A 27621-nucleotide genomic window follows, 5' to 3' on the forward strand; every position below is an offset into this window, starting at 1 on the left:
CATTGACCACTACCCATTCAGCCCGACAATCTAGCCAACTTTCTATCCACCTTATAGTCCATTCATCCAGCCCATACTTCTTTAACTTGCTGGCAAGAATACCGTAGGAGACCGTGTCAAAAGCTTTGCTAAAGTCAAGGAACAACACGTCCACTGCTTCCCCCTCATCCACAGAGCCAGTTATCTCATCATAGAAGGCAATTAGATTAGTCAGGCATGACTTGCCCTTGATGAATCCATGCTGACTGTTCCTGATCACTTTCCTCTCCTCTAAGTGCTTCAGAATTGATTCCTTGAGGACCTCCTCCATGATTTTTCCAGGGACTGAGGTGAGGCTGACTGGCCTGTAGTTCCCAGGATCCTCCTCCTTCCCTTTTTTAAAGATGGGCACTACATTAGCCTTTTTCCAGTCGTCCGGGACTTCCCCCGATCGCCATGAGTTTTCGAAGATAATGGCCAATGGCTCTACAATCACATCCGCCAACTCCTTTAGCGCTCTCGGATGCCACACATCCAGCACCATGGACTTGTGCTTGTCCAGCTTTTCTACATAGTCCCGAACCACTTCTTTGTCCACAGAGGGCTGGTCACCTCCTCCCCATGCTGTGCTGCCCAGTGCAGTAGTCTGGGAGCTGACCTTGTTCGTGAAGACAGAGGCAAAATAAGCATTGAGTACATTAGCTTTATCCACATCCCCTGTCACTAGGTTGCCTCCCTCATTCAGTAAGGGGCCCACGCTTTCCTTGACTTTCTTCTTGTTGCTAACATACCTGAAGAAACCCTTCTTGTTACTCTTAACATCTCTTGCTAGCTGCAACTCCAGGTGTGAGCTGGCCTTCCTGATTTCATTCCTGCATGCCCGAGCAATATTTTTATACTCTTCCCTGGTCATTTGTCCAGTCTTCCACTTCTTGTAAACTTCTTTTGTGTGTTTAAGATCAGCAAGGATTTCACTGTTAAGCCAAGCTGGTCGCCTGCCATATTTACTATTCTTTCTACACATCAGGATGGTTTGTCCCTGTAACCTCAATAAGGATTCTTTAAGGTTCTCAAAGTGCTTTATAAAGGAGAGGTCAATATCATCATCCTCATTTTACAGATAGACAAACTCAGGCCCAGAGATGTTAAGTGATTTGCCCAAAGCCTCACAGTGAGTAGGTAGCAGAATGAGAATTAGAACCCAAATCTCCAGACTCCCAGTTCTCTGCACTATACCTGCATCAAAGTACAACATGCAGATTAACTCAGAAGAAACACTACCGCGTTCACAGATCTCTCTTCGATTCATGGCTAAACAAACAAACTGCATTTTCAAACCGTTCTGGAAATCAAGAGCCTTCTTTACAGGCAGCAAATGGGCTCAAAATACTGAATACATTCCAATGATCTGTTAATTTGAATTCTACGTAATAGCACACATTTAGGGCATGAATTCCATAGTTTAAGATTATCTCTTGTGAATGTTCTGTCTCCTGCACTCACATGTCTCTCCATATCTGTCAATGGTTTTACCGTTCTTATAGAATGCATCTGTGAAAGGAAGTCACAGGTGCTGAAAACCTCAATCTCTCAGGTAACCAGGGCCAATCCCATAGAGGGCTTTGAGTATCAGGACAAAAGACCTTGAACTGGACTCACAGAAGACAGTGTAGAGTTCCGGGTGACCTGTTTTAGTAAGCAGACGAACTACTGTGTTTAACTAGTTGAAGCTTTTACAGAGCATGGGGCTTCATTGCTAAATAAAATGAGTTGCAATAACCCAGACTGGTAATCACGAACTCCAGGGTCAGGTCTGTGGCGAGAATGAAGCTGCTCCTCTTCTCCCAGGATTTTTCTTTCCCCTGCGCTTGATGGCAGCCAAGCACAGCACCAAAGGAGGAGATGGACCTTGGACTATTGGTTGATCACAGGAGGACTATGAGCCGCCAATGTGATATGGCCGTGAAAAAGCTAATGCGGTGCATTAGGATCGGGATGCATCAGGCGAGGTATTTCCAGTAGAGATAAGGAGGTTTTAGTACTGTTATACAAGGCACTGGTGAGACCTCATTTGGAATACTGCGTGCAGTTATGGTCTCCCATGTTTAAGAAGGATGAATTCAAACTGGAACAGGTACAGAGAAGGACTACTAGGATGATCCGAGGAATGGAAAACCTGTCTTATGAAAGGAGACTCAAGGAGCTTGGCTTGTTTAGCCTAACCAAAAGAAGGTTGAGGGGAGATAAGACTGCTCTCTATAAATATATCAGAGAGATAAATACCGGAGAGGGAGAGGAATTATTTAAGCTCAATACCAGTGTGGACACAAGAACAAATGGATATAAACTGGTCATCGGGAAGTTTAGACTTGAAATTAGACGAAGGTTTCTAACCATCAGAGGGGTGAATTTTTGGAATAGCCTTCCAAGGGAAGCAGTGGGGGCAAAAGACCTATCTGGCTTCAAGATTAAACTCAATAAGTTTATGGAGGAGATGGTATGATGGGATAACATGATTTTGGCAATTAACTGATCTTTAAATATTCATGGTAAATAGGCCCAATGGCTTGTGATGGGATGTTAAATGGGATGGGATCTGAGTTACTACAGAGAATTCATAAATATCTTCATAAATGATCTGGAGGATGGTGTGGATTGCACTCTCAGCAAATTTGCGGATGATACTAAACTGGGAGGAGTGGTAGATACGCTGGAGGGGAGGGATAGGATACAGAAGGACCTAGACCAATTGGAAGATTGGGCCAAAAGGAATCTGATGAGGTTCAATAAGGATAAGTGCAGGGTCCTGCACTTAGGACGGAAGAACCCAATGCACAGCTACAGACTAGGGACCGAATGGCTAGGCAGCAGTTCTGCAGAAAAGGACCTAGGGGTGACAGTGGACGAGAAGCTGGATATGAGTCAACAGTGTGCCCTTGTTGCCAAGAAGGCCAATGGCATTTTGGGATGTATAAGTAGGGGCATACCGAGCAGATCGAGGGACGTGATCGTTCCCCTCTATTCGACATTATGTCCAGTTTTGGGCCTCACACTACAAGAAGGATGTGGATAAATTGGAGAGAGTCCAGCGAAGGGCAACAAAAATGATTAGGGGACTGGAACACATGACTTATGAGGAAAGGCTGAGGGAGCTGGGATTGTTTAGCCTGCAGAAGAGAAGAATGAGGGGGGATTTGATAGCTGCTTTCAACTACCTGAAAGGGGGTTCCAAAGAGGATGGCTCTAGACTGTTCTCAATGGTAGCAGATGACAGAACGAGGAGTAATGGTCTCAAGTTGCAGTGGGGGAGGTTTAGATTGGATATTAGGAAAAACTTTTTCACTAAGAGGGTGGTGAAACACTGGAATGCGTTACCTAGGGAGGTGGTAGAATCTCCTTCCTTAGAGGTTTTTAAGGTCAGGCTTGACAAAGCCTTGGCTGGGATGATTTAACTGGGAATTGGTCCTGCTTTGAGCAGGGGGTTGGACTAGATGACCTTCTGGGGTCCCTTCCAACCCTGATATTCTATGATTCTATGAATTCGTTCCTGGGTATCTGGCTGGTGAATCTTGCCGGTGAATCTTGCCCATATACTCAGGGTTCAGCTGATTGCCATATTTGGGGTCGGGAAGGAACTTTCCTCCAGGGCAGACTGGAAGAGGCCCTAGAGGTTCTTCACCTTCCTCTGTAGCATGGGGCACGGGTCACTTACTAGAGGATTTCCTGCTCCTTGAAGTCTTTAAACCATGATTTGAGGACTTCAATAGCTCAGACATAGGTGAGAGGTTTATCACAGGAGTGGGTCGGCGCCTGTGTTGTGCAGGAGGTCAGACTAGATGATCATAAGGGTTCCTTCTGACCTTAATATCTATGAATCTATGAATCAAAGCCTCTGCAAAACTAAAGGCAGATCTATCAGGGATTGATTTATTGCGTCTCGTCTAGACACGATAAATCAATCCCCAAACGCGCTCCCCATCAACTCCAGAACACCAGCTTGTGAGAGGTGGAAGCAGAGTTGACGGGGGAGTGGCAGCAGTCGACTCGCTGCCGTCCTCATGGCCAGGTAAGTCGACCTAAGATACGCCGTAGCTGAAGTTGCGTATCTTAGGTTGACCCTGCCCCCGCAGTGTAGACCAGGGCTAAGATCCACTTGAGGCTGAAGAAAAGGTGCTGAGAGGCCCTACACAGATTTCCTCAGTACCAGGGAAGCTGCTGGAACCAGAGTGTCCCAAGAGAATGAAGCCCTTTCGTGCCAAGGGAGTGTCTCGGCACCCTCATGAAGTGCCTACCTACTTAATACCAGGTTTCTTAGACACCCAAGTTCCTGGCACCAATAAAGGACCCGCACTAATATGGTCCTTAGGCCAATTCAGATTTCTAAGTGCTCATTTCTCAAGGCCAGTTAGGCCTTGATACCAGAAGATTTACCCTGTACAGTCATCAGCCCCAGACCAATCTGGCACAGTCTTCTTTGGCACCAGGGACACTGAAGTCAAAGGCAGCCACCTCTGTCCATTCACAGGAACAGAAGACTGATCCAGTATCAGAATGAATAACTGGTCTCATAAGACCTCCTCAGTAAGGATGACCTAGACCCTCCATGACCTTCTGGTGCGGGCACAGACTGAGCATCAGTTTGAGGAATGGGCTTCCCTCAGGCACAACAAACAGCAATTGAGCACATCCACATGTGGGACCATGGAGGTACAACACACATCACTTCAATCCACTCTTATTCACAAAAAGAAAAGGAGGACTTGCGGCACCTTAGAGACTAACAAATTTATTTGAGCATAAGCTTTCGTGAGCTACAGCTCACTTCATCGGATGCATTTAGTGGAAAATACAGTGGGGAGATTTATATACATAGAGAACATGAAACAATGGGTGTTACCATACACACTGTAACGAGGGTGATCACTTAAGGTGAGCTATTACCAGCAGGAGATCGGGGGGCGGGGAAACCTTTTGTAGTGATAATCAAGGTGGACCATTTCCAGCAGTTGACAAGAACGTCTGAGGAACAGTGGGGGGAAGGGCAGGAATAAACATGGGGAAATAGTTTTACTTTGTGTAATGACCCATCCACTCCCAGTCTCTATTCAAGCCTAAGTTAATTGTATCCAGTTTGCAAATTAATTCCAATTCAGCAGTCTCTCGTTGGAGTCTGTTTTTGAAGTTTTTTTTGTTGAAGAATTGCAACTTTTAGGTCCGTAATCGAGTGTCCACACAAGAGATCCACTTCCCAGACACTACAGAGCTAATAAGCGATGGTCACATAAACACCACCCTATACCGGAAACCTACTGACCGCTATTTCTACCTACATGCGTCCAGCTTTCATCCAGACCACACCACACGATCCATTGTCTACAGCCAAGCTCTACGATACAACCGCATTTGCTCCAACCCCTCAGACAGAGACAAACACCTATAGGATCTCTATCAAGCGTTCTTACAACTACAATACCCACCTGTGGAAGTGAAGAAACAGATTGATAGAGCCAGAAGAGTACCCAGAAGTCACCTACTACAGGACAGGCCCAACAAAGAAAATAACAGAACGCCACTAGTCATCACCTTCAGCCCCCACTAAAACTTCTCCAACGCATCATCAAGGATCTACAACCTATCCTGAAGGATGACCCATCACTCTCACAGATCTTGGGAGACAGGCCAGTCCTTGCTTACAGACAGCCCCCCAACCTGAAGCAAATACTCACCAGCAACCACATACCACACAACTGAACCACTAACCCAGGAACTTATCCTTGCAAGAAAGCCCGTTGCCAACTGTGGCCACATATCTATTCAGGGGACACCATCAGAGGGCCTAATCACATCAGCCACACTATCAGAGGCTCATTCACCTGCACATCTACCAATGTGATATATGCCATCATGTGCCAGCAGTGCCCCTCTGCCATGTACATTGGTCAAACTGGACAGTCTCTACGTAAAAGAATAAATGGACACCAATCAGATGTCAAGAATTATAACATTGAAAAGCCAGTTGGAGAACACTTTAATCTCTCTGGTCACTCGATTAGAGACCTAAAAGTTGCAATTCTTCAACAAAAAAAATTCAAAAACAGACTCCAACGAGAGACTGCTGAATTGGAATTAATTTGCAAACTGGATACAATTAACTTAGGCTTGAATAGAGACAGAGTGGATGAGTCATTACACAAAGTAAAACTATTTCCCCATGTTTATCCCCCCCACTGTTCCTCAGACATTCTTGTCAACTGCTGGAAATCGCCCACCTTGATTATCACTACACTGACACCATCAGAGGGCCTAATCACATCAGCCACACTATCACAGGCTCATTCACCTGCACATCTACCAATGTGATATATGCCATCATGTGCCAGCAATGCCCCTCTGCCATGTACAGCTCACGAAAGCTTATGCTCAAATAAATTTGTTAGTCTCTAAGGTGCCACAAGTACTCCTTTTCTTTTTGCGAATACAGACTAACATGGCTGAAACTCTGAATACTCTGACACCTGTCAGTATTCAAGATGTGGGAGTACCATGGATTTATATAAGCGCAATAAGATATTCTCCATCTTATTCTCTATCCCTTTTTTAAGGATTCCTAAAATCCCGTTTGCTTTTTTGACTTCCGCTGCACACTCCATGGACATCTTCAGAGAACTATCCACGATGACTCCAAGATCTTTCTCCTGACTAGTTGTAGCTAAATTAGCCCCCATCATATTGTCTGTATAGTTGGGGTTATTTTTTCCAACGTGCATTACTTTACATTTATCCACATTAAATTTCATTTGCCATTTTGTTGCCTAATCACTTAGTTTTGTGAGATCTTTTTGAATTTCTTCACAGTCTGCTTTGGTCTTAACTATCTTGAGCAGTTTAATATCTGCTGCAAACTTTGCCACCTAACTGTTTACCCCTTTCTCCAGATCATTTATGAATAAGATTGGTCCTAGGACTGACCCTTGGGGAACACCTCTAGTTACCCCTCTCCATTCTGAAAATTTACCATTTATTCCTACCCTTTGTTCCCTGTCTTTTACTAGTTCTCAATCCATGGAAGGATCTTCCCTTATCCCATGGCAACTTAAGTAGCTTATGATCACTGGTTCAAAGCTTCCCTTTTGTTCTCAATCAGTTCCTCCACATCAGTAAGTAGCAGACTGAGACAGGAGGCGGCGTTGGTTGCCTCTAGTTGTAAACTCCACTTTTTGGGTGGCAAGTGAACTTCTAACATAGGTAGCTTGTTGATGATGCACCTATTTGGCTGCACTGTTACCGAGAATCCCCCATAGGGCAGTATCCCATGATTTCTAGCGAACCATGGTTTTCACCAGCCCCATAAAACCAAAATTACCCAAGGAATCAGAGAATGTGAACAACCTCAAAAGGTCACGCGCACAGAACATCAACAAATGCTTTCTTCCTATATATCTAGGTTTTTATACAAACCTTCCACCACAGTGCCTGAGCAGCTTGAGGGAAACAGAGACAAGAGAGTCAAGCCAAATATCTTAGCATATTTTCCTTTTCAAAGGAGGGTTAAAAAAAGGAGACAATCTACAACAAATTCCTTTGTGGCATGTGTTTGCTATCTACCTCAGGTCCTGCTCTTGTAATACTGCTAAGAGACAGGAACCTTCCTGCACAGAAGAAACAGTGAGCATTATCAGCCACTACATGGTAGCTAAGTAGTTTCATCCCATCACTAACACAGTCTCCTATTTTCTTCTTTGCCAGAGACCAGCTTTAGATTATCCTCAGCTACAGATGTGTGCTGACAGCTGACATCACCATGCTACAAGAATCCTGCCCAGAAATTCAAACTGGCAATTACATCAGTTTTTGGGCAACAGTTCAAAGCCAAAAATGTCACGAAAGTCATAGTCAGTCAATTAAAAACTCTTTTCAAAAATCCCAGGCTGCATATAAAATACTACAGAGAATGGTGCCAAATAGTTGCTAAGTTTACAAATGTGCATAAAAGATGGCTGGCTGTATCTCTAGGTTAGTTCTTTGTAATAGTGCCTTCCTTCCCCATCCACACCACATAGGAATCTGGTGGGCACTGCTCTGCAGATATGTTCTAGAGGGGTCAAGGATCCTTACAAACAAATGCTGATGATAAATCCCAGACCAATTACCATTCTACTTCCCAGACATCCAATTTGTTGAACAAATCAGTGATTTATCAAATCCAGGATCCAGTCTCTAGAATTGACTACCCCAGTGCCAAATGTGTCAGGGGAAACCACATCTCCTCACGTTCACAAACCTCCACATCGGCCCAAGCTACCATACCATGGGGAACACAAAGTGAGAATTCATCCCCAAGCCTGTGGAAATCAGCCCACACCATTAAGCATAAGGTTGGATTGCCTCCATTTCAGCACATAATTACTAATGTCAATTCTGCTCATGAAATTATCCAGAGATTTGAAAACCCAAGTGCCATCGCACCGCGCCTGGGGGAGGTCGCCGTGAACTGAGCCATCCCCGGTACTGACAGCCAGTTGCGACCTGACGTGGTAGTCACCGACGAGGCCCAGAAAAAGATCATCCTCGTCGACATCACGGTCTCCTTCGAGAACAGGACCCTGGCCTTCCGCGAAGCCCGAGCTCGTAAGCTGGAAAAATATGCCCCCCTGACTGACACCCTGAGAGCGAAGGGCTACAAGGTGCACATGGATGCCCTGATCGTCAAAGCCCTGGGCGCTTGGGACCCCTGCAACAAGCATGTGCTGTGGACCTGTGGGATCGGTCAACGCTACGCACGGCTCATGCAGCGCCTCATGGTCTCGGACACCATCCGATGGTCCAGGGACATCTATATCAAACACATCACCGGCCACCGACAGTACCAGGAGGTGTGAACCGGTACGACATCCTACATCAACTATGGGAAAGGACTGAGAGACTTTTTCCATTGGACCATATGAACTGGAACCATAAACTCACTGAACATTAAATCCCATCAAATGAGGGTAGATCCTGGGGCCGGTTTTGTTCAATATCTTCATTAATGATCTGGAGGATGGTGTGGATTGCACACTCAGCAAGATGACACTAAACTGGGAGGAGTGGTAGATATGCTGGAGGGTAGGGATAGGATACAGAGGGACCTAGACAAATTAGAGGATTGGGCCAAAAGAAATCTGACGAGGTTCAACAACGACAAGTGCAGAGTCCTGCACTTAGGACGGAGGAATCCAATGCACCGCTACAGACTAGGGACCGAATGGCTAGGCAGCAGTTCTGCAGAGAAGGACCTAGGGGTGACAGTGGATGAGAAGCTGGATATGAGTCAACAGTGCGCCCTTGTTGCCAAGAAGGACAATGGCATTTTGGGGTGTATAAGTAGGGGCATTGCCAGCAGATCAAGGGACGTGATCGTTCCCCTCTATTCAACACTGGTGAGGCCTCATCTGGAGTACTGTATCCAGTTTTGGGCCCCACACTACAAGAAGGATGTGGAGAAATTGGAGGGAGTTCAGTGAAGGGCAACAAAAATGATTAGGGGTCTGGAACACATGACTTATGAGGAGAGGCTAAGGGAACTGGGATTGTTTAGTCTACGGAAGAGAAGAACAAGGGGGACCTGATAGCTGCTTTTAACTACCTGAAAGGTAGATCCAAAGAGGATGGATCTAGACTATTCTAGATCAAGATCTATTCTAGGACAAGGAGTAATGGTCTCAAGTTGCAGTGGGGGAGATTTAGGTTGGATATTAGGAAAAACTTTTTCACTAGGAGGCTGGAATGCGTTACCTAGGGAGGTGCTGGAATCCCCTTCCTTAGGGGTTTTTAAGGTCAGGCTTGACAACGTCCTGGCTGAGATGATTTAGTTGGGGATTGGTCCTGCTCTGAGCAGGGGGTTGGACTAGATGACCTCCAGAGGTCCCTTCCAACTCTGATATTCTATGAGATCCATCCTAATCATCGTATCCACTCATTATACTCCACACCTGAACATAGCTTTTATATGGACAACATACCCCCATATCTCAATGTCTGTACTTTGACCCGTTTAACTTTTACCCCCAATCGGGGAGATTGCAGATTATGTATTCCTTACGCCACCCGTTCCTAATCCGAATTTCACACCCCTTGATAATCTGTACCTTATTCCCTGATAACCAGAAACTTCTATGCTTAAACTCTGTACCGTTTTCTTTTTACTTCAACATTATCTTAATAAAATTATTAAATCTGACACTGGCAGGGAGTTCTTTTGGCCAACTATGTATTGTACAATGTATTTTCTTATACTGGCTTTATACCATTAAATTCCATACCTTGTTGTTCTTGCATTATGGGATGGGAACTCTGTTTACATTCCACCCTTCAAGATCTTAAAAGCAAGAGTCTTTGGAATAGTAACTGTGCTTTTTTTAATTACTTCTCTGTACAATGCCCGGCCCCAAAAAGGCCTGATCCCTCTAGACCGTACTGTAATATAAATAAATATCTTAAATCTCTTGTAGCTCAGCGTTTCTCAAACTGAGGTCCACGGTCCCCAAGGGTACTCCAGGGGATCCACGGGCCCCACTGATCAACTCCTCCTCCTCCCACTATTTCCTGGAGGTTACTGAAGCCAAACTAGAAGATTTTAGATCCTAAAAGTGCAGCAGCACAGTGGGGTTAAGGCAGGTTCCCTGCTTGCCCTGGCTCCACGCTGCTCCCAGAAGTGGCCGGCACATCCCTGCGACCCCTGGAGGGGCGGGGACAAGTGGGTCTCTGCGAGCTACCCCCACCCCGAGCACCAACTCTGCAGCTCCTTTGGCCGGGAACTGCGACCAATGGGAGCTGTGGGGGCAGTACCTGCAGGCAGGGGCAGCACAGGGAGACCACCTAGGAGACACTGCCAGGGAGATGTGCCGGTCACTTTCAGGAGCCACCCGAAGTAAACACCACCCAGCCGGAGCTTTCTTCTTCCACAAAGTGAAAAGTAAAGTCACTGAAGCAATGCATAAAATGGGAGGTTGGGGGGGGGGGTCATGCAGAGGACAAGTGTGGATACATGATAACATCCCCAAGTCCAACACAGCCTGCTAGAGCAAAGGCTCACAAACTTTTTCACAATATGGACCACAACTCTATACAGACAGGTTTCAGAGTAGGAGCCGTGTTAGTCTGTATTCGCAAAAAGAAAAGGAGCACTTGTGGCACCTTGGAGACTAAAATTTATTTGAGCATAAGCTTTCATCGGATGAAGTGAGCTGTAGCTCACAAAAGCTTATGCTCAAATAAATTTGTTAGTCTCTAAGGTGCCACAATTACTCCTTGTCTATACAGACAATAGCTCATGGATATCTGCCTTTATGTATGAATCATATAACATTACTGGAACTTCAGCAAATGCCTATGAAGAAATATAACATTAGGGATAGTAGTCTTCCATCACAATTTAGCAGATGAAAATAAAAAGAAACCAGCATCATGTGTTCTGTCACAAAGTTTGAGAACCTCTGTTAGACAAAATATCCATAGGGATCACAGTGACAGACAATTTAATATTTGCAGACTCCATTTCAGCAAGATCACACAGTATCCATTTCTAATAATAAAATACAGGGTAATTTTTTTTTAATTTATTTAATACTATTTTTTCTTAATTTACTGCAAATAAGCATTTAGCTGCTACAGCAATAAATACTTTACAAATCTGTAATACAAACATCATAAGGAGAATAAAAGTGGCCAAGGGAGTTATTCCAGCATTTTATAAAATTAGGGCTGTCAATTAATCGCAGTTAACTCAAGCAATTAACTCAAAAAAATTAACAGTGATTAAAAAAATCACAATTAATCGCAGTTTTAATCACACTGTTAAATACCAATTGAAATTTATTAGTTTGTATATTTTTCTACATTTTCAAATATATTGATTTCTATTTCAACACAGAATACGAAGTGTATAGGGCTCACATTATATATTATAAATATTTGCACTGTAAAAATAAAAATAGTATTTTTCAATTCACTTAATACAAGTACTGTAGTGCAATCTCTATCATGAAAGTTGAACTTACAAATGTAGAATTATGAACACACAAAAAACTGCATTCAAAAATAAAAGAATGTCAAACTTTAGAGCCTACAAGTCCACGCAGTCCTACTTCTCGTTCAGCCAATCGCTCAGACAAACAAGTTTGTTTACATGTGCGGGAGATAATGCTGCCCACTTCTTGTTTACAATGTCACCTGAAAGTGAGAACATGCGTTTGCATGGCACTGTTTTAGCTGGTGTTGCAAGATATTTACGCGCCAGACGTGCTAATGAGTCATATATCCCTTCATGCTTCAACCACCATTCCAGAGGACATGCATTCATGCTGATGATGGGTTCTGCTCAATAACCATCCAAAGCAGTGCAGACCAACGCATGTTCATTTTCATCATCTGAGTCAGATACCACCAGCAGAAGGTTGATTTTCTTTTTTGGTGGTTTGGGTTCTGTAGTTTCTGCATCGGAGTTTCTCTCTTTTAAGACTTCTGAAAGCATGCTTCACGCCTCACCCCAATAGATTTTGGAAGACACTTCAGATATTTAAACCTTGGATCGAGTGCTATAGCAATCTTTAGAATCTCACATTAATACCTTCTTTGCATTTTGTCAAACCTGCAGTGAAAGTGTTCTTAAATCAAACAACATGGTGGGTCATCATCCAAGACTGCTATAACATGAAATATACGGCAGAATGTAGGTAAAATACAGAGCAGGAGACATACAATTCTCCCCCAAGGAGTTCAGTCACAAATTTAATTAACATATTGTTTTTTTTAAACGAGCGTCATCATCACTATGGAAGCATGTCCTCTGGCACGGTGGCCAAAGCATGAAGTGGCATATGAATGTTTAGCATATCTGGCACATAAATATCTTGCAACGCCAGCTACAAAATTGCCACGCGAATGCATGTTCTCACTTTCGGATGACATTGTAAACAAGAAGCGGGCAGCACTGTCTCCTGCACATGTAAACAAACTTGTTGTATAAGCAACTGACTGAACAAGAAGTAGGACTGAGTGGACTTATAGACTCTAAAGTTTGACATTTATTTTTAAAAAATAAATATAGAGTGAGCACTGTACACTGTATTGTGCTGAAAGTGAAATCAATGTATTTTAAAAAGTGGAAAACATCCAAAAATATTTAAGTATTCTATTACTGTTTAACAGCACAATTAATTTTTATAATTGTAAGATTAATCGTGATTAATTTTCGTAATCATTTGACAGCCCTACAATATATAAATGGGCTATCTGACCCACTGCTGAACACAGCCACCTTTGAGATAAAACTTGGAAGTTGTCTGAGTGCACAGTAAAACAACAGTAAAAAAAACACAGAATAAGAAGTGAAAAAGAATCCTGTAAGAATTTGAGATTGCAGGTGGAATTTAGGGTTGCAGAATATAATTCCTGAAACAAAAATTAGGTCAGGAAAATGGCCTCAATTTCTGGACAAAATGATGTGGAATCTTTAATGACTACAGATGATCAGGACCTTAGTTTTATATCTCACCTAAAAAAATTTCCCCCTCCAATAGCATGTCCTAGCATAAGGCTGGGACACTGATTTAACACTGATTGTAAATGGGGAGTGTCAACTACTGAATCACCAACACTACCTTCTGCGGCACCTGAGCATTCTTTGGGTGGTTTCCAATCCAAGTACTGGCCAAGGCTGACCATCCTCATTCGTTGTATGTAGTGTTGTTGTACCTGTGTTGGTCCCAGGATATTAGAGACACAAAGTGGGTGAAGTAATATCTTTTATGGGACCAAATTCTGTTGGTGAGAGAGACAAGCTTTTGAGCTTACACAGGGCAATGGGGTTCAAAAAAGAACTAGATAAATTCATGGAGGATATGTCCATGAATGAACATTAGCTAGGATGGGCAGGGATGCAAAACCATGCTCAGAAGTGTCCCTAGCCTCAGTTTGCCAGGAGCTGGGAATGGGCGACAGGGGATGGATCACTTGATTATCTGTTCTATTCATTCCCTTTGAAGCACCTGGCACTGGCCACTGTCAGAAGACAGGATACTGGGCTGGATGAACCTTTGGCCTGACCCAGTATGACCGTTCGTATGTTCAATAAAATATTACCTCACTCTTCTGGTCTCTCATTCTTATTTGATCCGACAAGATCAAACCCAGTATGGCTGCAAACTAAATAAACTTAGTTCATGTTGTGAAATTGACATACTCTGTTTTCAGTTCCCGCTCTGTTACGAGTGATTGGCACCACCTCCAGCTTGGCATTGTTGGGCAATTTGGCAAATCTCCACTGCAGAGAAAGATCTAGCACAGACCTCTGAAATCTGCAAAAGAAACAAGCCCAAGAAGGAGATCAGGTAAAACCACATACTTCCCCTCAGATCATTACAGAGATTTCTAGCAATACACTGCCTGAAGCAGGAAAAAAACTCTGCACTTCTCCATAGATTGATGAAGCGTCATGGGTTGGAGTCTATGGTGCAAAGCTGTAATTTTAGTAAGCAAACCCACAAAAAATAATTCATCATACTGAAAATGTGCAGATTGGTGGTGGAGGTCATAGACTTTGCAAGGACTCACGGTTCTCATCTCTTCTCCCAAGACTATAAGGAAGAGGTAGAATACAAGTGAACAGGCTAGGCAACACATGGGGTAGAAAGTAATAGGAATGGTGGAATTGTCACCTTTATGGAGATCTGGAGGTGGAGGCCTGGTTCAGAATACAGTAACTCCTCACTTAACGTTGTAGTTATGTTCCTGAAAAATGTGACTAAGTGAAACAATGTTAAGCAAATCCAATTTCCCCATAAGAATGAATGTAAATGGGGGGGTTAGGTTCCAGGGAAATTTTTTTTTTGCCATACAGTACATTACTATAGTTGGGAGGTGCCCCTGCCTTACCCCACACAGGCACAGCCCACTGGCACTGGAGACAATGAGGCAGCCAAGGAGGCTGAAGGTGCTGTAGGCTAGGAGAAGCAAGTTGCGCAGCAGCTTCCCCTACTCTGCAAGCACCAGGGGCGGGGGGCCTCAACCATCGGCCCGCCCACTCCACCCCTTCCCCCAAGCCCCTACCCTTAACCCACCTTTTCTTCCCCCGCTCCTCCCCCTTTACTCCACTTGCAGTGTCCTCGCTCCTCCCCCTTCCCTCCCCTGCCTCATGCCCGCGGCAATCAGCTGGCTTGCAGTGTTCAGGAGGCAGGAGCAAGGACACAGCACACAGGCTCCCCCTCCCTCCCCTACCTCCTGAACACCGCAAGCCAGCTGAATGCCCCGGGCAGGAGGCAGAAAAGGGAAGGGGGAGACACGCCTCGTCCTCGCTCCTCCCCCCTCCCTCCTGACCACGGCAAGAACAGAATATAAGAATGGCCATACTGGGTCAGACCAAAGGTCCATCCAGCCCAGTATCCTGTCTCCCGACAGTGGCCAATGCCAGGTGCCCCAAAGGGAGTGAACCTAACAGGTAATGATCTAGTGATCTCTCTCCTGCCATCCATCTCCACCCTCTGACAAACAGAGGCTAGGGACACAACGCCTTACCCATCCTGGCTAATAGCCATTAATGGACTTAACCTTCATGAATGTATCCAGTTCTCTTTTAAACCCTGTTATAATCCTAGCCTTCACAACCTCCTCAGGCAAGGAGTTCCACATGTTGACTGTGCGCTGAGTGAAGAACTTACTTTTATTTGTTTTAAACCTGTTGCCAGTTAATTTCATTTGGTGGCCCCTAGTTCTTATATTATGAGAACAATAACTTTTTCTTATTCACTTTCTCCACACCACTCATGATTCTATACACCTCTATCATATTCCCCCTTAGTCTCCTCTTTTCCAAGCTGAAAAGTCCTAGCCTCTAATCTCTCCTCATATGGGACCCATTCCAAGCCCCTAATCATTTTAGTTGCCCTTTTCTGAACCTTTTCTAATGCCAGAATAAGCTATCTTCCAGTCATTGGGTACAGTAGCTAATTTAAAGGACAGTTTACAAACCATAGAAAATAGTTCCACAATTTCACATTCGCGTTCTTTCAGAACCCGTGGGTGAGTGTCATCTGGTCCCGGTGACTTGTTACTGTTCAGTTTCTCAATTAATTCCAAAACCTCCTCTAGTGACAGTTCAATCTGTGACAATTCCTCAGATTTGTCACCTACAAAAGATGGTTCAGGTCTGGGAATCTCCCTCACATCCTCAGCCGTGAAGACTCAAGCAATCAGCTGGCTTGCGAGGTTTGGGGAGGCAGGGGGAGCCTGCACACAGAGTCCTTGCTCCTCTCCCCTCCCTCCTGAAGCTGCAAGCCAGCTGACTGTGGTGGGCAGGAGGGGGAAGGCACTGATCGGTACAGTCTGCTGGCGGGCAGGAGGCACTTTGATGGGGGGGGCGCGCATAGGGGAGCTGATAGGGGGCTGCCAGCTGTGGACAAAGCAAGCAGCCAAACGACATTATAGCAAAGCACTGCACAACTTCACATGGAGCTTGTTCTGTAATTGAGCAGGGATGTAAGAGCGAATCAATGTTAAGCGAGAGGACGTTAAGTGGGGAGTTACTGTATAAACATCCATTTTGAGGTTTTTGCACAAAGCAGTACGTCAGGCCTATAAGCATCTTTACAGCCGGGCAGAGCCTGAAACGCGCTGTGTATACGCTCCCGCAACACCAACCGGGAGAAACTAACAACCCCTAAAAGCAGCCAAGGCAAGTCTGCCTGCTGATCCAGCGCCTCCTCCCTCCAGGCTCAAAGCTCAGCCACGGCCAGGCCGGCGCCTTCTGCCGCGGGACTCGGCCGGAGCCCCAGAGAGACCGGCTCCGGGCTGCCCTGTGGAGCCGCCGCCGCCCGCCCGCCGCGCAGGAACGGCCTGGGCAGCTCGCCGGGCAGCTCGCCGCTGAGCTCGCTCGTCCTGCGCGGCGCACGGAGCGGGCGGAGCCGGGCGGGCACGTCCACCGCAGGGCGCCCAGGCCGAGCCCGCGGCGCGCCCCGAGGCCGGCCAGGCCGAGCCCGCGGCGCGCCCCGAGGCCGGCCAGGCCGAGCCCGCGGCGCGCCCCGAGGCCGGCCAGGCCGAGCCCGCGGCGCGCCCCGAGGCCGGCCAGGCCGAGCCCGCGGCGCGCCCCGAGGCCGGCCAGGCCGAGCCCGCGGCGCGCCCCGAGGCCGGCCAGGCCGAGCCCGCGGCGCGCCCCGAGGCCGGCCAGGCCGAGCCCGCGGCGCGCCCCGAGGCCGGCCAGGCCGAGCCCGCGGCGCGCCCCGAGGCCGGCCAGGCCGAGCCCGCGGCGCGCCCCGAGGCCGGCCAGGCACGGAGAGGGCGCGTCCACCCCGGCCGAGACTCACTTCAGACCGAACTCGCCGGCATCGAAGTTCTGCCTCCCGCAAGCTTCCTCCAGAACCTGCGGGGACAGAAGGGCCGTTAGCGGGCGGGGCCCCGACAGCCGCCGCGCAGCCGGGCGCCGCAAGGGGCGGCCCGGGGCTGCTCGCAGCGGGCCTCGCTCCGCGGGTATCATCCCCCCCCCGCCGCCGCCCGGGGCCGCCCCCCGCCGGGCAGGACCAACCTGGAGCAGCGTGGTGCCGGGCCCCACCCGCACCGCGACCCGCCGCCCGTTCGGCGCCAGCACCGAGACCGCGAAGCCCCGCCCGCCGGCGGCCGCCGCCATCTTCCCTCGCCCAGGCCCGGCGCCCCCCGCCGCCAGAGCGAGCCGCGGTGGGCGGGGCCCAGGCACGGACCGCCCTGCGCTCGGCGCCCCGCGCGCCTTGCCGCCGACGCCTGGCCCCGCCCTCGCCGCCGCGCCTGCGCGGTCGCCAACATTCACCGCGCAGTACGCATGCGCGTAGCCCCACCCCCTCAGCGCCTCGTCCCCGCAAGGCTTCGTGCGTCCCGCTGCTCCCTCCCCTCCCCCACCCCACACACCGCCCCTCCTCCTGCACCCCCTAGCCCCTCCCCTCACACAGCCCCCCTCCTCCGGCACCCCTGCCCCTCCCCTCACATAGACCCCCTCCTCCGGCACCCCCCCAGCCCCTCCCCTCACACAGCCCCCCTCCTCCTGCACCCCTGCCCCTCCCCTCACATAGACCCCCTCCTCCTGCACCCCCAGCCCCTCCTCTCACACAGCTCCCCTCTTCCTGTACCCCCAGCCCCCCATTCCCCAACAGCCCCCCTCCTCCTGCACCCCTGCCCCTCCCCTCACATAGACCCCCTCCTCCGGCACCCCCCCAGCCCCTCCCCTCACACAGCCCCCCTCCTCCGGCACCCCTAGCCCCTCCTATTCCCCAACAACCCCCCTCCTCCTGCACCCCCAGATCCTCCCCTCACACAGCCCCCCTCCTCCTACACCCCTGCCCCTCCCCTCACATAGACCCCCTCCTCCTGCACCCCCAGCCCCTCCCCTCACACAGCCCCCCTCCTCCGGCACCCCCCCAGCCCCTACTATTCTCCCACACAACTCCCCTCCTCCTGCACCCCCAGATCCTCCCCTCACACAGCTCCCCTCTTCCTGCACCCCCAGCCCCCCATTCCCCAACAGCCCCCTCCTCCTGCACCCCTGCCCCTCCCCTCACATAGACCCCCTCCTCCTGCACCCCCTGCCCCTCCCCTCACACAGCCCCCCTCCTCTGGCACCCCTAGCCCCTCCTATTCCCCAACAGCCCCCCTCCTCCTGCACCCCCAGATCCTCCCCTCACACAGCCCCCCTCCTCCTGCACCCCTGCCCCTCCCCTCACATAGACCCCCTCCTCCTGCACCCCCAGCCCCTCCTCTCACACAGCTCCCCTCTTCCTGTACCCCCAGCCCCCCATTCCCCAACAGCCCCCTCCTCCTGCACCCCTGCCCCTCCCCTCACATAGACCCCCTCCTCCGGCACCCCCCCAGCCCCTCCCCTCACACAGCCCCCCTCCTCCGGCACCCCCCCAGCCCCTCCCCTCACACAGCCCCCCTCCTCCGGCACCCCTAGCCCCTCCTATTCCCCAACAACCCCCCTCCTCCTGCACCCCCAGATCCTCCCCTCACACAGCCCCCCTCCTCCTACACCCCTGCCCCTCCCCTCACATAGACCCCCTCCTCCTGCACCCCCAGCCCCTCCCCTCACACAGCCCCCCTCCTCCGGCACCCCCCCAGCCCCTACTATTCTCCCACACAACTCCCCTCCTCCTGCACCCCCAGATCCTCCCCTCACACAGCTCCCCTCTTCCTGCACCCCCAGCCCCCCATTCCCCAACAGCCCCCTCCTCCTGCACCCCCAGCCCCTCCCCTCACATAGACCCCCTCCTCCTGCACCCCCAGCCCCTCCTATTCCCCAACAGCCCCCCTCCTCCTGCACCCCCAGATCCTCCCCTCACACAGCTCCCCTCTTCCTGCACCCCCAGCCCCTCCCCTCACACAGCCCCCCACCTCCGGCACCCCTAGCCCCTCCTATTCCCCAACAGCCCCCTCCTCCTGCACCCGCAGCCCCTCCCCTCACATAGACCCCCTCCTCTGGCACCCCTAGCCCCTCCTATTCCCCAACAGCCCCCCTCCTCCTGCACCCCCAGATCCTCCCCTCACACAGCTCCCCTCTTCCTGCACCCCCAGCCCCCCATTCCCCAACAGCCCCCTCCTCCTGCACCCCCAGCCCCTCCCCTCACATAGACCCCCTCCTCTGGCACCCCTAGCCCCTCCTATTCCCCAACAGCCCCCCTCCTCCTGCACCCCCAGCCCCTCCCCTCACATAGACCCCCTCCTCCTGCACCCCCAGCCCCTCCCCTCACACAGCCCCCCACCTCCGGCACCCCTAGCCCCTCCTATTCCCCAACAGCCCCCCTCCTCCTGCACCCACAGATCCTCCCCTCACACAGCTCCCCTCTTCCTGTACCCCCAGCCCCCCATTCCCCAACAGCCCCCTCCTCCTGCACCCCTGCCCCTCCCCTCACATAGACCCCCTCCTCCTGCACCCCCAGCCCCTCCCCTCACACAGCCCCCCACCTCCGGCACCCCTAGCCCCTCCTATTCCCCAACAGCCCCCCTCCTCCTGCACCCCTGCCCCTCCCCTCACATAGACCCCCTCCTCCTGCACCCCCAGCCCCTCCTCTCACACAGCTCCCCTCTTCCTGTACCCCCAGCCCCCATTCCCCAACAGCCCCCCTCCTCCTGCACCCCTGCCCCTCCCCTCACATAGCCACCCTCCTCCTGCACCCCCAGCCCCTCGTCTCACACAGCTCCCCTCTTCCTGTACCCCCAGCCCCCCATTCCCCAACAGCCCCCTCCTCCTGCACCCCTGCCCCTCCCCTCACATAGACCCCCTCCTCCTGCACCCCCAGCCCCTCCTCTCACACAGCTCCCCTCTTCCTGTACCCCCAGCCCCCATTCCCCAACAGCCCCCCTCCTCCTGCACCCCTGCCCCTCCCCTCACATAGCCCCCCTCCTCCTGCACCCCCAGCCCCTCCTCTCACACAGCTCCCCTCTTCCTGGACCCCCAGCCCCCATTCCCCAACAGCCCCCCTCCTCCTGCACCCCTGCCCCTCCCTTCACATAGACCCCCTCCTCCTGCACCCCCAGCCCCTCCCCTCACACAGCTCCCCTCTTCCTGTACCCCCAGCCCCCCATTCCCCAACAGCCCCCTCCTCCTGCACCCCTGCCCCTCCCCTCACATAGACCCCCTCCTCCTGCACCCCCAGCCCCTCCTCTCACACAGCTCCCCTCTTCCTGTACCCCCAGCCCCTCCCATTCCCCAACAGCCCCCTCCTCCTGCACCCCTGCCCCTCCCCTCACATAGACCCCCTCCTCCTGCACCCCCAGCCCCTCCTCTCACACAGCTCCCCTCTTCCTGTACCCCCAGCCCCTCCCATTCCCCAACAGCCCCCCTCCTTCTGCACCCCCCAGCCCCTCCCGTCACACAGCCCCCCTCCTCCTGCACCCCCCAGCCCCTCCCCTCACACAGCCCCCCTCCTCCGGCACCCCCCCAGCCCCTCCTATTCTCCCACACAACTCCCCTCCTCCTGCACCCCCAGATCCTCCCCTCACACAGCTCCCCTCTTCCTGCACCCCCAGCCCCCCATTCCCCAACAGCCCCCTCCTCCTGCACCCCCAGCCCCTCCCCTCACATAGACCCCCTCCTCCTGCACCCCCAGATCCTCCCCTCACACAGCTCCCCTCTTCCTGCACCCCCAGCCCCTCCCCTCACACAGCCCCCCACCTCCGGCACCCCTAGCCCCTCCTATTCCCCAACAGCCCCCTCCTCCTGCACCCCCAGCCCCTCCCCTCACATAGACCCCCTCCTCTGGCACCCCTAGCCCCTCCTATTCCCCAACAGCCCCCCTCCTCCTGCACCCCCAGATCCTCCCCTCACACAGCTCCCCTCTTCCTGCACCCCCAGCCCCCCATTCCCCAACAGCCCCCTCCTCCTGCACCCCCAGCCCCTCCCCTCACATAGACCCCCTCCTCTGGCACCCCTAGCCCCTCCTATTCCCCAACAGCCCCCCTCCTCCTGCACCCCCAGCCCCTCCCCTCACATAGACCCCCTCCTCCTGCACCCCCAGCCCCTCCCCTCACACAGCCCCCCACCTCCGGCACCCCTAGCCCCTCCTATTCCCCAACAGCCCCCCTCCTCCTGCACCCACAGATCCTCCCCTCACACAGCTCCCCTCTTCCTGTACCCCCAGCCCCCCATTCCCCAACAGCCCCCTCCTCCTGCACCCCTGCCCCTCCCCTCACATAGACCCCCTCCTCCTGCACCCCCAGCCCCTCCCCTCACACAGCCCCCCACCTCCGGCACCCCTAGCCCCTCCTATTCCCCAACAGCCCCCCTCCTCCTGCACCCCTGCCCCTCCCCTCACATAGACCCCCTCCTCCTGCACCCCCAGCCCCTCCTCTCACACAGCTCCCCTCTTCCTGTACCCCCAGCCCCCATTCCCCAACAGCCCCCCTCCTCCTGCACCCCTGCCCCTCCCCTCACATAGCCACCCTCCTCCTGCACCCCCAGCCCCTCGTCTCACACAGCTCCCCTCTTCCTGTACCCCCAGCCCCCCATTCCCCAACAGCCCCCTCCTCCTGCACCCCTGCCCCTCCCCTCACATAGACCCCCTCCTCCTGCACCCCCAGCCCCTCCTCTCACACAGCTCCCCTCTTCCTGTACCCCCAGCCCCCCCATTTCCCTAGACCCCCTCCTCCTGCACCCCCAGCCCCTCCTCTCACACAGCTCCCCTCTTCCTGTACCCCCAGCCCCCCCATTTCCCAACAGCCCCCCTCCTCCTGCACCCCTGCCCCTCCCCTCACATAGCCCCCCTCCTCCTGCACCCCCAGCCCCTCCTCTCACACAGCTCCCCTCTTCCTGTACCCCCAGCCCCCATTCCCCAACAGCCCCCCTCCTCCTGCACCCCTGCCCCTCCCCTCACATAGCCCCCCTCCTCCTGCACCCCCAGCCCCTCCTCTCACACAGCTCCCCTCTTCCTGGACCCCCAGCCCCCCATTCCCCAACAGCCCCCTCCTCCTGCACCCCTGCCCCTCCCCTCACATAGACCCCCTCCTCCTGCACCCCCAGCCCCTCCTCTCACACAGCTCCCCTCTTCCTGTACCCCCAGCCCCTCCCATTCCCCAACAGCCCCCTCCTCCTGCACCCCTGCCCCTCCCCTCACATAGACCCCCTCCTCCTGCACCCCCAGCCCCTCCTCTCACACAGCTCCCCTCTTCCTGTACCCCCAGCCCCTCCCATTCCCCAACAGCCCCCCTCCTTCTGCACCCCCCAGCCCCTCCCGTCACACAGCCCCCCTCCTCCTGCACCCCCCAGCCCCTCCCCTCACACAGCCCCCCTCCTCCGGCACCCCCCCAGCCCCTCCTATTCTCCCACACAACTCCCCTCCTCCTGCACTCCCAGCCCCTCCTCTTACACAGCTCTCCTCTTCTTGTACCCCCAGGCCCCCATTCCCCAACAGCCCCCTCCTCCTGCACCCCCCAGCCCCTCCCATTCCCCAACAGGCCCCCTCCCCTGGCACCCCCCAGCCCCTCCCATTCCCCAACAGCCCCCCTCCTTCTGCACCCCTGCCCCTCCCCTCACATAGCCCCCCGCCTCCTGTACCCCCAGCCCCTCCTCTCACACAGCTCCCCTCTTCCTGTACCCCCACCCCCCCATTCCCCAACAGCCCCGCTCCTCCTGCACCCGCCAGCCCCTCCCCTGGCACCCCCAGCCCCTCCCATTCCCCAACAGCCCCCCTCCTCCTTCACCCCTGGCCCTCCCCTCACATAGACTCCCTCCTCCTGCACCCCCAGACCCTCCTCTCACACAGCTCCCCTCTTCCTGTACCCCCAGCCCCCCCATTCCCCAACAGCCCCCCTCCTCCTGCACCCCTGCCTCTCCCCTCACATAGCCCCCCTCCTCCGGCACCGCTGCCCCTCCTATTCCCTAACAGCCCCCCTCCTCCTGCACCCCAGCCCCTCCCCCACACACAGCCCCCCTCCTTCTGCACACCCCAGCCCCTCCCCTCACACAGCCCTTCCTCCTCCTGCAGCCCTGTCCCTCCCCCCACAGCTCCCCTCCTCCAGCACCCCTGCCTCTCCCATTCCCCCACAGCTCCCCTCCTCCTGCACCCTCTGCCCCTCCCCCTCTACCCTCTTACACAACTTCCTGCATCTGCCCCTCCTCTACACAAATCCCCCTGCTAAAAGCTCATCCCTTCCCTTGTACCCCCTTTTCTACACAGCTCATCCCTTCCCTCCTCACCCATCTCCTCCTTTATACAGCTCTGCCCTGGCATCCCCACACATTGCTGCTTCCCCCATAGCTCACACCCCCTCCACTCTCACAGCATGCTCTCTCCGCAGTTCCCCTTCCCCTGCTCTCCGCCTGCTGCATATCTCACTCATCCCCCTATCATCCCATGCTTGCAGCTCACTACTTCCTCAAAGTTCACTCCCTGCCCACACTGCTCAGTCCCCCACAGCCTACACCTCCTCACCCACAGCTGTCAGGCCATGTCTACATTACAAAGTGCGGGTGACACAAGTCACGTCGGCATAAAATCACCACAGTTAGTATATTGCTTGTGCACCTGTGCATGTCCGCTTGCATCAGCGCTGCACATACTCACCAGCAGTGTTTGTGTCAATGCAGTGTGTGGTGCGCCATCAATAGGTATCCCAGTGTACAGCCTGCCACCATTCCGCGCGCTGCCTTTTGGGAAGTTGTGGCAGTCTAAGGTGGGGCAGAAACGAGTCATGCAGGGGTGACTGGGACCAAAGGATCAACTTCCCAGCATGCAACTGACTCCATCCCATAATGTCACCTTTATCCCATAATTTTTGCCCCTTTTCTAAAAATCCCTTCCCGTTTGTCTGCCATCTCTGACAGAAGCATGGAGCCTGCCCAGCTCTGCACTATTGTCATAAATGTTGCAAATGCATAGGACTCATGATCCTCTGGTGTTTGCAGAGCCATGAGAAGAACCAATTCAGCAGGAAACATCATGAGTTCATGGAGGACAGATTGCTGTGGGATCCAGCAAGAACCAATTCAAGGTTATTGGTAGTGTTCACAGAGCAGCTCCAGATGATGGAATGTTGCTTCTGGGCCCAACAAACAAGCACTGACTGGAGGGAATCTCATTGTAATGCAGCCTTGGGACAATGAGCACTTATCTGTAGAACATTCAGATCTGCAAGGCCACATTCCTGGATCTGTGTGCCAAGCTTGCCCCAGACCTCTAGCACAGGGACACTAGAATGAGAGCCACATTGACAGCGGAGAAGCGAGTGTGATCACACTGTGAAAACTTGCAACGCCAGATTGCTACCACTGAGTGGGAAATCATTCTGGAGTTGGAAAATCCACTGCGGCGGCTGTTGCCATGGAAGTGTGCAGGGCCATTGATCATCTCCTGCTACACAGGACTGTGACTCTCAGCAATGTGCAGGGACTAGTGGATGGATTTGCAGCAATGGGATTCCCAAACTCTGGTGGAGTGATGAAATGGCATAAATGTGTATTCTGGCACCACCTTGTCCCACAGAGTTTGACAGAAAGGACTACTTTTCTACGGTTATGCAAGTGTTGATGGATTATTGTGGATGCTTCCTGTTGGCTGGTCAGGGAAGGTGTATGATGCTCACATCTTTAAAAAAAAGAGAACTGTTCAGAAAGCTACAAAAAGGGACTTTCTTTCCTGACCCTCGGATTACTATTGGCAATGCTGAAATGTCACTAGTGATGCTGGGGGACCCACTCCATCCTCTGGCTCATGAAGCCATACACCAGCCACCTTGACAGTTCCAAGGAAAGATTCAGCTATCAGTTCAGCAGGTGCAGAATGACATTTGAATCTGCTTTTGGGAGATTATACGACGCCAGTGTTCCTTCACTCACACAATTGGATCTCAGTGAGAAAAATATTTCAATGGTTATAGCTGCGTGTTGTGTCCTGTGTCATACTGGTGATGCAAACAGGGAAATGTTGCTGTCAGGCAGAGATGGAGCACCTGTCTGCTGAGTTTGAACAGCCAGACATAAGAGCTGTTAAAGAGCTCAATATGGAGCTATAAGGCTAGAGGGAGGCCTTGAAAGATCACTTTAACAGTCAACTGCAGAAATATGGTGTGGTGGACTGTGGTGTACCTGGCCCTGAAATTTTAGCAGCTATGAGGAATTGTCTCTCTTTTTAAGTAGGCCCTCTAGTTAGAGCATGCTCTGCAGCTGCTGAGGGATGGGTCCCCTCACTACTGCTCCCCATATCCCGTAGCCTTAGCATGGTGTCAGTACACACCATCACAGCTGTGAGTTTGCCATTGAACCTATAAGTTCTAATACCCTGTGCAAGAACAGGTAGTGGGCACTTTAAATAGTATGAAGTAATAAAGTTTATTTACCAACAAATAGATTTGTATTGCATACTAAAACCAGTGCAAAAAATGTGTAGACAAACAAATACAAGAAACATTTCTGAAATTAACAGAACAGGACTTAACAAGGAGAAAGAATATTCACATCCATTTCAGTTATACATACACTGAGCTGTGAGAAGAAAAGGCGTACTTGTGGCACCTTAGAGACTAACCAATTTATTTGAGCAAGAGCTGTGAGAGTCACAGTTGCTGTATGTAAAGCAGTGATTCTCCTTGTCCCCTGGCATGGAGTGGTTTGGATATGGACATAGCCCCTTGATGTCATGTGGAATGTGGGAAGCGGGAAGGGAGGTGTTGAAATGGAGTACTCCATTGACTATAAAGGAAGGAAAGCCTGTGGATCAACAAGAATCTGCAGCATTTGTGTTTAGTGCTAGAGAAGCCCCATTATGTCCTAATCCATCTCCCTAATACAGCTCCTGAGCCCTTCTCCCGGCTGCTCTTTCCCTCTCCATAAAGTCTGAAATATTCACACTCGGGGCCTTCTGTTCATGGTCCGATGCTGCTCTGGCTTGCAGAATCTCGCTGAACATATCTTCCTATGTCCTCTTCTTTTCTCTCCTTATCAAGGTCAAGCATTCTGCAAGTGTGGAGAGGGTACCCCTCAAGACCACAAAGGCAGCAGTTACAGATAAAACACAGAGGTAACATATGTATAGTCACAACAGAAAACGAAAGTTAAGTTTCAGCACTCCCTTTGCTTGCTCTCCTAACATTTTAAACAAGATGTTTATTGACACTTCAGCTTCAAAACACCTGTACAAAGCACTGCTCTTCAGCCCCAGCCATGGTGAGTGTGGCCTTCAGGGGTGTTGGGGAGGGGGGAAGAGAAGGTGTGACGAAGTGGGCCTGTTCTTAATGTTTCCTCCGAATATTGTGGGGGTGCCTCAGTTTCCCCTATGCAGTTCTTAAGTATCTAGGGGGTGGGGTAAGGGTGTATGATCATTGCAAAGCCCTAGAGGGCAGGTGTGTGCAGGGGTCTGGACACAGAGAATGGCCAACACCCTGTTTCCTGGCAACTGATGGCCTGGGCCCTTCCCCCCCCTGCAAGGTGAAAGCTAAAGGGTTGGAGAACAAAGGAATCTGGTGACCACCTGGCCCAGGAAAGGAACAAAGCCCAGAGGAGGAGGGGCTGGAGGGAGTTTCAGTTTGGGGCTGGCTGGGACATGGAGTGAAGTGCAGACGGGGTTGTCTGGCCCACTGCCCCCCAAAATGGACCCAGCTGAGGGGTCCCGTTCTCTGCACCTGCAAGCTCTGTTTTAGACCATGTTCCTGTCGTCTAATAAACCTTCTGTTTTACTGGCTGGCTGAGAGTCACGTCTGAATGCGAAGTTGGGGTGCCGGACCCTCTGGCTTCCCCAGGAGCCCCGCCTGAGCGGACTCGCTGGGGGAAGCGCACGGAGGGGCAGAGGATGCTGAATGCTCCGAGGTCAGACCCAGGAAGGTGGAAGCTGTGTGAGCTGTGTGTCCTGAAGACAGGCTGCTCACAGAAAGGCGACTGCCCCAGAGTCCTGACTGGCTTCATGGGGAGCAGTTCCAGAGCATCGCCCAGGGACTCCGTGACAGAAGGAATTCTTGTATTTAACAAAATTTCAGACCCTATTTCCCTAGGTACATGTGCAGGGTAATGGCTCTGAGCACTGGCACTGTTTTCCACAGGTGGTGGTGATTTTAGCTGATCTCACTTCGGAGGGTAACAAAGGCACAGAGGACAGCTGTTCCTGGTGTTTTGAAGCCAGCTGGGCCTGAATGCCACGAGTCTGTTTACTGCAGTGGTGCCTG

General features: G+C 52.0%; 1 protein-coding gene across 15 annotated transcripts in view; it reads right to left on the bottom strand.

The window, feature by feature from the left end:
- The window catches only part of ASPSCR1 (ASPSCR1 tether for SLC2A4, UBX domain containing), an 87182-nt gene extending 69474 nt beyond the window's left edge, over positions 1-17708 (bottom strand). For 2 of the 15 annotated variants that reach the window (XM_073310671.2, XM_073310669.2), the window contains exons 1-4: positions 17534-17696; positions 17316-17371; positions 14201-14315; positions 226-637 (exon numbers count right to left, since the gene is read on the bottom strand). In XM_073310671.2, the coding sequence (XP_073166772.1) occupies positions 226-637; positions 14201-14315; positions 17316-17371; positions 17534-17635 (685 nt within the window). In that variant the 5' untranslated portion in view covers positions 17636-17696. Of the gene's footprint in view, positions 1-225; positions 638-13619; positions 13780-14100; positions 14159-14200; positions 14316-14521; positions 14656-14675; positions 14749-17315; positions 17372-17533 lie in introns of those variants that run through there. The other 13 variants (XR_012154791.2, XM_073310675.2, XM_073310672.2 and 10 more) reach the window with 13 other exon arrangements.
- Positions 17709-27621: the final 9913 nt, after the last annotated feature.

The sequence above is a fragment of the Lepidochelys kempii genome, chromosome 14 (assembly GCF_965140285.1).
Source record: "Lepidochelys kempii isolate rLepKem1 chromosome 14, rLepKem1.hap1, whole genome shotgun sequence".
In the NCBI taxonomy this organism is placed as follows: Eukaryota; Metazoa; Chordata; order Testudines; family Cheloniidae; genus Lepidochelys; species Lepidochelys kempii.